Source organism: Dasypus novemcinctus, chromosome 10, assembly GCF_030445035.2.
Source record: "Dasypus novemcinctus isolate mDasNov1 chromosome 10, mDasNov1.1.hap2, whole genome shotgun sequence".
Lineage (NCBI taxonomy): Eukaryota > Metazoa > Chordata > Mammalia > Cingulata > Dasypodidae > Dasypus > Dasypus novemcinctus.
Window position 1 is genome coordinate 93,292,704 of NC_080682.1, and position 9,876 is coordinate 93,302,579.

General features: G+C 36.9%; 1 protein-coding gene across 1 annotated transcript; it reads left to right on the forward strand.

The window, feature by feature from the left end:
• The first annotated feature begins 1,344 nt into the window (after positions 1-1,344).
• Positions 1,345-2,295, forward strand: LOC131280308 (olfactory receptor 52H1-like). Its single transcript, XM_058306415.1, has one exon. The coding sequence runs from the start codon at positions 1,345-1,347 to the stop codon at positions 2,293-2,295; it is 951 nt and encodes a 316-aa protein (XP_058162398.1).
• Positions 2,296-9,876: the final 7,581 nt, after the last annotated feature.

The following is a 9,876-nucleotide window of genomic DNA, read 5'->3' on the forward strand; positions in this document are numbered from 1 at the left end:
ATCCTATGATAATCTGGTAAAGTGATTGAGCTGTGGTTGTACAGACAGGGGAGTAAACTCCATTGTTCAGTGGTGCTGGATGTTTCCTGGAGATGTTAGTTAGCACTTGCAAGGATCGTGAGCAATGAGTAGAATTTAGGCATACCATGAGAAGACCAGTCTGTGTTAATGGAAAAGGAAGCAATAAAATTAATGAGAAGAAAGAGGTGGAGGCTTATTGGATACCTTTTAGGGGAGAATGTGAGACACATTCACATAGGTAGAACAAAGTTATTTAGGGAAGATGTTGACTGCAAGCAGGAAAATAAAATATATTCTCAAGCATAAGGAGAACAAATAAATGCTTCTACACATGGCTGTGAATAACTTGATAATTTCATATTTTCAGAAGATAAATCTGGCAACATAATGAAGTGGGAATAAGGGATTACAACATGTCAGAAGAATCAGAACTCTTATTCTATTGAGAATTATTTTATACGGAATGGAGGAGGAAGAATCAGAATTCTTCTTCTATAGTTCCAATTAATGATCAGGAGGCAGTGGAGAAGAAACAGACAGGTAGTTAAAAGAGGGGCTTCAAACAACAGACCAGGCAGACAAAAGAGAGGGAATGAAGGAGGAGGAAGAACCTCGATCAGATCACAGATTGCCAAGCTCCAGCCCTGGGAGGATAATGACTATGACAGAGAAGGGTAGTTAAACAGGGAATTTAGTAGGCAGAAAATGATAATGATTCCTGGAGAACTGGTGATGAGTTGATAGAGGAATGTTTCGGTAGAAGTTTTCTTTCAGGTATTGAAGAAATGGAGACAAGTACCAGGCAGTAGTAAATTGGCTTATCAGAGCCCTAATATGCTTGCATTGAAGAATGCATATTTGTTAGTTCACACAGTCCCTGTTATTTCTCTCAATGAATAATTTGATGGAGAAAATACTGAAGCTTATGCCAGATGGAATATTCAAGACTTGCATCATTGAGAAATCTCAAACTGAATTACATTATAAAGACAGGACCATCCTGAAGTTTTGTTGACAACAGCAGGCAAGATCAATATGTACCAGATCATGGATCTTCTGGGACATGATCTCTATATACTAACAATACTGTTATGGCAATGTATTCATCTTCCATAGGTAGGGTATATTTGGTTTATTTGAAGTATTTTTGTCAGTCTTTGGTGAATATTACAGAGGTTGTTATAAGAGCAAAGTTGTGTTTTCCCTACTGCTTGTTGTGTGATGGGAGAGAGATCCTAGCTGTGGAAGATTCTGAGGGAATTCATGGCCAGTCAGTCTCAGGAATCAATTGCAATATTTCATCCTCAGGGAATTACTATCACCATGGTGGCCACAGTGAATGTCAGCACCTCCAATCCAGGCCTCTTTACTCTAGTAGGGATTCCAGGGCTGGAGCAGTTCCACATTTGGATTGGGATTCCCTTCTTTGCCATCTACTTCGTGGCTCTTACAGGTAATGGCATGCTTCTCTACCTCATAGCGAAGGACCACAGCCTCCATGAACCCATGTTCTTTTTCCTTTCTATGCTGGCCTCTGCAGACCTCATCTTATGCACAACATGCATCCCCAAAACCCTTGGCATATTTTGGTTTGGAGCTAAGGAAATCACATTTCCTGCCTGCCTTACCCAGATATTCTTCGTCCACTTCAGCTTTTTTCTGGACTCAGCAATCTTGTTGGCCATGGCGTTTGATCGTTACATGGCCATTTGTTCCCCTTTAAGATACACTAGTGTCCTAACACCTCGCACAATTGTTAAGATCATGATGGGCATTGTCAGTAGGAGCTTCAGTGTCATTGTTCCTGTTGTTTTCCTGGTGAAGCGGTTGCCCTTCTGCAGGACACACCTCATCCCTCACACATACTGTGAGCATATAGGGGTGGCCCGGCTATCCTGTGCTGATATCTCCATCAACATCTGGTATGGATTTGCTGTGCCTTTAATGACTGTTTTCTCAGACCTGATTCTCATTATTATTTCCTACACTCTTATTCTTCGTGCTGTCTTCCACCTTCCGTCCAGAGATGCCCGCCAGAAGGCCCTCAGTACCTGTGGCTCCCATGTCACTGTCATTCTCATATTCTACACACCAGCCATGTTTTCTGTCCTTACTCATCGCTTTGGCCACAATATCTCTCTCACCTTTCACATCATGTTTGCCAACCTCTATGTGGCCATCCCTCCTGCACTCAATCCCATCATTTATGGAGTGAAGACAAAGCAGATCAGGGATAAGGTCATCCTTCTATTCCTTCCTAAAGGAATTCACTGATCTGGGGGTGAGAACATGGAGAGATGGATTGTGGGAAATCAAGCAACCATACAGATTTCATAGGATTTCTGATGTAAATCAGCAGTAGAAAATCCTCAAATGATGGATCCAATTCCTATATATTTCAGGATCTCAACTCTGGTAGAGAAAATATTAGAAATTAGAGGAGTTAAGAAGTAAGAGGGGTAAGGATTTTTCAAGCACCAAGAAAACCATAGGTATCAGATGGAAACATCCTAATTTTCAACCATCATAAACACCTTTCTTTGGTCCTTATGTTTCAGTTTCCTCCTTTTAAAATAGAAGAAATAATAGTTCTAAACTCGTAGGTTTGTTATGATGATAAATGTGTTTAGCACATAGTAAGCTTTTGAATTTAGTAACCCATTTGTATGCTGAAGATTCATAAAACTAAATTTCTACTCAAATTCCTTATCTGTCCCATATAGCCACCTTGGATATTCCATTGAGACTTCAAAATCATCATGTACCCCCCAAATTACCATCATCTTCCTTTCCCTTCCCCTTGATCAACATATCCTCTTGCATTCTCTTTCTCATTAAATGGTATGAAATGCATGTCACATGTCAAAGTCTGTTCTTATTCATGTTTTGTTTGCTTAAGAATTCATTTACTATTGATTATGTCTTTCAAATATCACTTGAATTTATTCACATGGTTCACATTAAAATACCCTACTCCAGATATTCCTCTCTCTCTCCTGAATATTTTCAACAGCCTCATTTAGGAATTTACTGCTTCCAATCTTTCCTCTCTCCCATTCATTTTCTACCCAGAAAGTAGAATGGTCTTAGATCTAGGTCCAAAATAGATCATGAGACTCCTTTACTTAAAATCTTTCCCATCTTGCCCATTTTCTTAAACCTCAAATTCCCTAACATGGCTTCAAAAGCTTTTATAGCACAACACATGTTAATTAGTCATTGCTTGGTGTCCAGAGCCCCCACCTCTCCCCTTTCCTCACAGACTTTCCCTCACATTTCTTTGTGCCATAACGTCCCTCTACTCTTTTTGGCTCTCAAAAAAAAAATACCCCCAAAAAACTATGCTTTCCCCTCTTGGCCTTCACACATGCTTTTTCCCTCTGTGTGGAATCTGAAGCTTTTAGTTTGAACTTGGCAGGAATGAGAATGAGGAGAAATTATTTTTAAATTTCTTTAGAAAAGGTACTATTTTCTACTTCACACCCACTTGGATAGCTGTAATTTTTTTAAAAAAAGAAGAACAAGTGTTGCAGAAGCTGTGGAAATATTTGAATCCTCATACATTGCTGGTGGGAATGTAAAATGGTACAGCCGCTATGGAAAACAGTCTGGCAGGTCTTCAAAGAGATAAACAGAATTACCAGATGCCAGCAAGTCTACTTTTAGATATATAACCCCAAAGAATTGAAAGCACATGTTCAAATACAAACTTGTACACAAAGTTTCATAGCAACATTATTTACAAATGGCCCAAAGGTGGAAACAACCCAAATGTCCACCAACTCATGATTAGATAAACAAATATTTGCATATCTATACAATGGCATATTATTCAGCTATATATAAAGGGATGAAATGCTGTTACATGCTTCAACAGGGATGACCCTCACAAACATAATGGAAGGGAAAAGTACAGGTGTGAAAGTCATATATTGTATGATTCCATTTATATAAAATATTCAGAATAGGTAAATCCATAGAGACAGGAAACAGATTAGTGGTTGCTAGGGTATAAGGAGAAATGGGAAAGGGAATGTATGTTTAATGGGTATGGGATTTTTTATGGGGTCAAGAAATGTTTTGGAACTAAATGGAGGTGATTCATGTACAATGTTGTGGATGCACTAAATGCCACTGAATTGAACATTTTAATTTTATGTAATGTGAATTTTACCTCAGTTGAAAATAAATGCGCTTTGTTAACTTGATTAAAGGTTCTGATGAATATCATTACAGGAAGTATAAGAAGCAGTCTGAAATATGTAATTGAAACACTAGTAATTGAAAGGGACTGAACTATATAGAGAAAAGTAGTTAAGGGGAGGTGACATTTTCATATGGGTGCTTCCTCCTCCACCTCACAGAGGCAGCAGTTACCTGCCTACAGATCCAGTCTCACCATTGATACTCTAACTTGACTACACCTAACCATGGAATTATTTCTTCACCCATCTCAAATTGTACAATGTGTACATATAATTATACTGGAAGTTTCAAATTAGACATCACTGCCTCAGGAAGCCTTCCCTGACCCTCAAATTTTCTAGGCAGATTTCCTCAATCCTCATTCCCATAATACCTGACACATGGATGATCACCAGATTTCCAATTGAATTTTTTCTTTTTACAATCAATGGTATTTGGTATAATCATATAGTTGTGTGATCATCACTTCAATCATTATTAAAGCGTTTTCATTATTTCAGTAGTAATAAACAAAAACAGACAAACAAGAAAAATCCTCACCTCTCAATCTGTTTTCCCTGCCATACATAGCTGCTATTTCTGATTATTCTTGCACAATTATTTATTTTTTATTAAGCAGTTTTATTGAGATATAGTCACATACCATATGATCTATCCAAAGTGTATAATCAATGGCTTTTTTGTGTGTTTATTAAAAAGTCCTTCATTGTAAAACTGTAAAATAAGTAGAAAAATAGATTGAAAGAAATTACAAATTTTAAATGACAGTGCAAGACCAGGTTAGATTTAATATAATCAATTATATAAAAAAATAGATAAAATAGCAACAAATGTTTATACATGTAAGTAATAATTCAAATATACTAGAAAATAATTATGACATAATTCTAATTTTTATATTATAGTTCTATTGAACATAATATTCTCTAAGAACACAATATATTATTAGTTTAGTTATTTAATTTCCATTTAGGCCATAATTATTTCTGGATAATCAAATTCTTATTTGGGAATTCTTTACATCTTATTGCAGTGAATTACAGCAGATAACAATATGCCGACTTATACTTTCATGAGGCAGAAAAACTCAAAATCTTTTCAACAGTAGTCATGCTAAATCTATCGATCCAGATTATTTCAATTAAAAAGTATGAATAAGAAAAGGTTAAAGAAAAATGAAGTATCCAAAAATACATCTCTTCTCCAGCCCTCCTCAGTTCAAAGGAAATGTTTATTTTATATGAAAAAGATTACAAAATACAGATCACAGGAACAATTTGCCCATTGCCCTGAGTAATCATTGTTCATATACTGTAATGTTATTTTATATTTATCTGATCTACTCCAGCTCTTTTTTGGTTACTGTTTGCATGGAATACCTTTTTCCATCCTGTCACTTTTAACCTGGTTGTGTCCTTACATCTGAGGTGGGTCTCTTGTAGACGACATAAAGACAGCTAATATTTTTTTTTTTACAAATCAATTTTATTGATACATATTAAAAAGCATACAATTCATCTAAAATGTAGAATCAATAGTACTTGCTATAATCATATAGTTCATGTTTATCACTTCTGTCATTATTAAAGCATTTTCATTATTTCATTAATAATAAACAAAGAACAAACATGCAAACAAGAAAATTCCTTACCTCTCAATCTCTCCGTGTTTCTCCCACTGTGCATAGTTGCTGTTTCTGAGTATTCTATTCTAAGTGTATAATCAATGGCTTTTAGGACAATCACAATGGTGTACATTCATCTCAAAAATTTTAGAACAATTTCATTATTCCATAAAGATGGCACACCCCTTAGCATTCCTTCCTCAGACCTACATAACCACTAATCTTTCATCTTTATAAATTGATTGATATTTACATTTTATATAAATGGAATCATACAATGTTTAGAATTCTATGTCTGGTCTCCTTCACTTAGTATAAGGTTTTTTTCAGTCTGATATTAACATTTTGTACTGTTAATACATTTGTTCAGCTTCAAAGAAAACTGGTCTTCTATATGCACTTCTCCCCATATTCATACTTCACATAAATATTTATAGTTCACATAATATAGTTAGTTCATAATAGGACAATCATACAGTATTTGTCCTTTTGTGTCTGACTTGCTTCACTCAACATAATGTCCTCCAGGTTCATCCATGTTTTCATATGTTTCACAAGTTCATTTCTTCTTAACGCTGCATAATATTCCATCATGTGTATACTCCACAATTTGTTTATCCATTCATCAGTTGATGGATACCTGGGTGGTTTCCAATTTTTGGCTATTGTGAATAATGCTGCTTTCAACATTGGTGTGCAAATAGCTATTCGTGTCACTGCTCTCAGCTCTTCTGGGTATATACCTAGCAGTGGTATAGCTGGGTCTCATGGCAAGTCTATTTTCAACTTCCATAGGAACTACCAAACAGTCCTCCACAGTGGCTGTACCATTCTATATTCCTACCAACAATAAATAAGCATTCCTATCTATCCACATGCTTTCCAACATTTTCAGTTTTCTGACTTTTTAATGGCAGCCAGTCTAATAGGTGTGAAAAGATATCTCATTGCAGTTTTGGTTTGCATTTCTCTAACTGCTAGTGATACTGAACATTTTTTCATGTGTGTTTCTTTGTCATTTTTATTTCTTCTTTGGACAGTTGCTTTTTCAAGTCTTCTGTCCATTTTTTAATCAGATACCTTTTCTTTTTTTGTTGAGTTGTATGATCTCATTATGCATCTCATTATGCATCATGCTTTTCCTTTTATTGTTGAGTGGTATGATCTTGTTATGTATCATGGATATTAAACTGTTATCAGATATGTGATTGCCAAATATTTTCTCCCATTGAGTCAGCTGCCTTTTCACCCTTTTGACAAAGTCCTTTGAGGTTCAAAAGTGTTGAATTTGAGGAAGTCCCATTTACTTATTTTTCCCTTTGTTGCTCATGCTTTGGGTGTAAGGTTTAAGAAACTACCACCTACCAGAAGATCTTGAAGGTGTTTTTCTACATTTTCTTCCAGTTTTATGCTGGTTGTTTTGTATTTAATATACAAATAAAACATATTTAAGTTAGGATCATTTTGAGTTGATCTTTGTATAAATTGTGAGATAGGGGTCTTCTTTCTTTATTTTGGATATGGCTATCCAGTTCTCCCAGCACCACTTGTTTAATAGACTGTTCTGACCCAGCTGGGTGGGCTTAATAGCCTTAAAAAAAATCACATGCCTGTAGATGTCAGGGTCATTTTCTGAGTTCTCGATTCAGTTCCATTGGTCAATCTGTGTGTCCTTATGTCAATACCATGATGGTTTATTTTTTTCTACCACTGTTGCTAAGTTATATATATGCTTTAAAGTCAGGAAGTGAGAGTCCTCCAACTTTGTTTTCTTTTTTAAAAGACATTCTTTACTTTTCGGGGCCCCTTACCCTTCCAAACAAATTTGATTATTGGTGTTTCAATTTCTGCAAAAAAGGATGTTGGGATTTTTATTGGGATTGCATTGAATCTGTAAATCAATTCGGTGGGAATTGACATCTTAATGATGTTTAGTCTTCCAATTCATGAAGACAGAAATGTCCTTCCATTTATTTAAGTCTTCTTTAGTTTATTTTAGCAATGTTTTGTAGTTTTCTGAATACAGGTCTATTATGTCCTTGGTTAAGTTTATTCCAAAATATTTAATTGTTTTATTTGCTATTATAAATGGAATTTTTTTCTGATTTTCTCCTCAGATTGCACATCAGTAGTGTATAGAAGTGCTATTGATTTTTGCATATTAAATTGTATCTTGCTACCTTGCTGAACTGGTCCATTAATTCTAGTAGCTTTATTGTGGATTTTTCAGGATTTTCTAGATATAGGATCATGTCATCAGTGAATAGTGAAAGTTTTACCTCTTCCTTTTCTATTATTTCTTTTTTTTTATTTTGAGATTTCTTTTTTTTAAAAAAAGATTTATTTATTTATTTATTTATCTTCCCTCCCCACCCCCCCGCACCCCAGTTGTCTGTTCTCTGTGTCTATTTGCTGAGTCTTCTTTGCCGCTTCTGTTGTTGTCAGCAGCATGGGAATCTGTGTTTCTTTTTGTTGTGTCAGCTCTCCCTGTGTGTGGCGCCATCCTTGAGCAGGCTGCACTTTCTTTCACACTGAGTGGTTCTCCTTATGGGGCGCACTCCTTGCGCGTGGGGCTCCCCTACGCGGGGGACACCCCTGTGTGGCAGGGCACTCCTTGCGCATCAGCACTGCACATGAGGCAACTCCACACGGGTCAAGGAGGACCGGGGTTTGAACCGCGGACCTCCCATGTGGTAGACGGATGCCCTAACCACTGGGCCAAGTCCACCGCCTCTATTATTTCTTTGTCTAGCCTAATTGCTCCAGCTAGAACTTTTAGCAAAATATTGAATAATAGTGATAACAGTGGGCATCCTTGGAATAGAAGGAAGTATTTTCAGTATGGTAATGTGCATATATGAAAAATCTACAGCTATCATTGTACTCAATGGTGAAAGACTGAAATCTTTCCCACTGCAATCAGGAACAAGATGAGGCAGTTTATATTTTTTTATCCACTCTATCAGTCTATGATTTTGATTGGGGAGTTCAATCCATTAACATTCAGTGTTATTACAGTAAAGGCATTACTTACTTCATCCATTTTGTCCTTCAGTTCTCTGTTGTCATATCATTCTATCATCTATCTTCTTATCCCTTAGTTTGCCCTTTTAATAATCTTCATTTCTAAACTCTTTTTCAAATCTCTCACCTTTGTTTTTACCTTGCAAATCTTGTCTTTCGGTAATATATTCTATTAGTTTTTGTTTGTCTATGAAGACTTTGAAGTCGCCTTCATTTTTGAAGGATAGTTTTGTTGGATACACAATTCTTGCCTAGCAGTTTTTTCTTTCAGTACCTTAAATACGTCATACCACTTTCTTCTTTCCTCCATTATTTCTGATGAGAGGTTGGCACTTAACTCTTATCAAGTTTACTTTGAATGTGACACTTTGCTTTTCTCTTTCTGCTTTCAGAATCCTCTCTTTATTTCTGATATGTTTCATTCTGAATAGTAGGTGTCTCAGGGTAGGTCTATTCAGGTTTATTCTGTTTGGGGTGCCTTGTCCTTTTTGGATATTGATATTTATTATATGTCCTTCATTAAGGTTGGGAAATTTTCGGTCATTATATCCTCAAATATTCTTTTTGCTCCTTTTCCTTTCTCTTCCCCTTCTGGAACACTGTAGCATTTTTTTTTTTTTTTAAAGATTTATTTTTATTTATTTAATTCCCCTCCCCCGGTTGTCTGTTTTCTGTGTCTTTTTGCTGCATCTTGTTTCTTTGTCCGCTTCTGTTGTCGTCAGCGGCACGGGAAGTGTGGGCGGCGCCATTCCTCGGCAGGCTGCTCCCTCCTTCGCGCTGGGCGGCTCTCCTTATGGGTGCACTCCTTGCGCGTGGGGCTCCCCTACGCGGGGGACACCCCTGTGTAGCACGGCACTCCTTGTGCGCACCAGCTCTGCGCATGGGCCAGCTCCACACGGGTCAAGGAGGCCCGGGGCTTGAACCGCGGACCTCCCATGTGGTAGACGGACGCCCTAACCACTGGACCAAAGTCCGTTTCCCCACTGTAGCATTTTGGCATT

Bases quoted from the DNA above. Each gene is read 5' to 3' on its own strand.
- LOC131280308 (XM_058306415.1), top strand. From the start codon at position 1,345: ATGGTGGCCACAGTGAATGTCAGCACCTCCAATCCAGGCCTCTTTACT.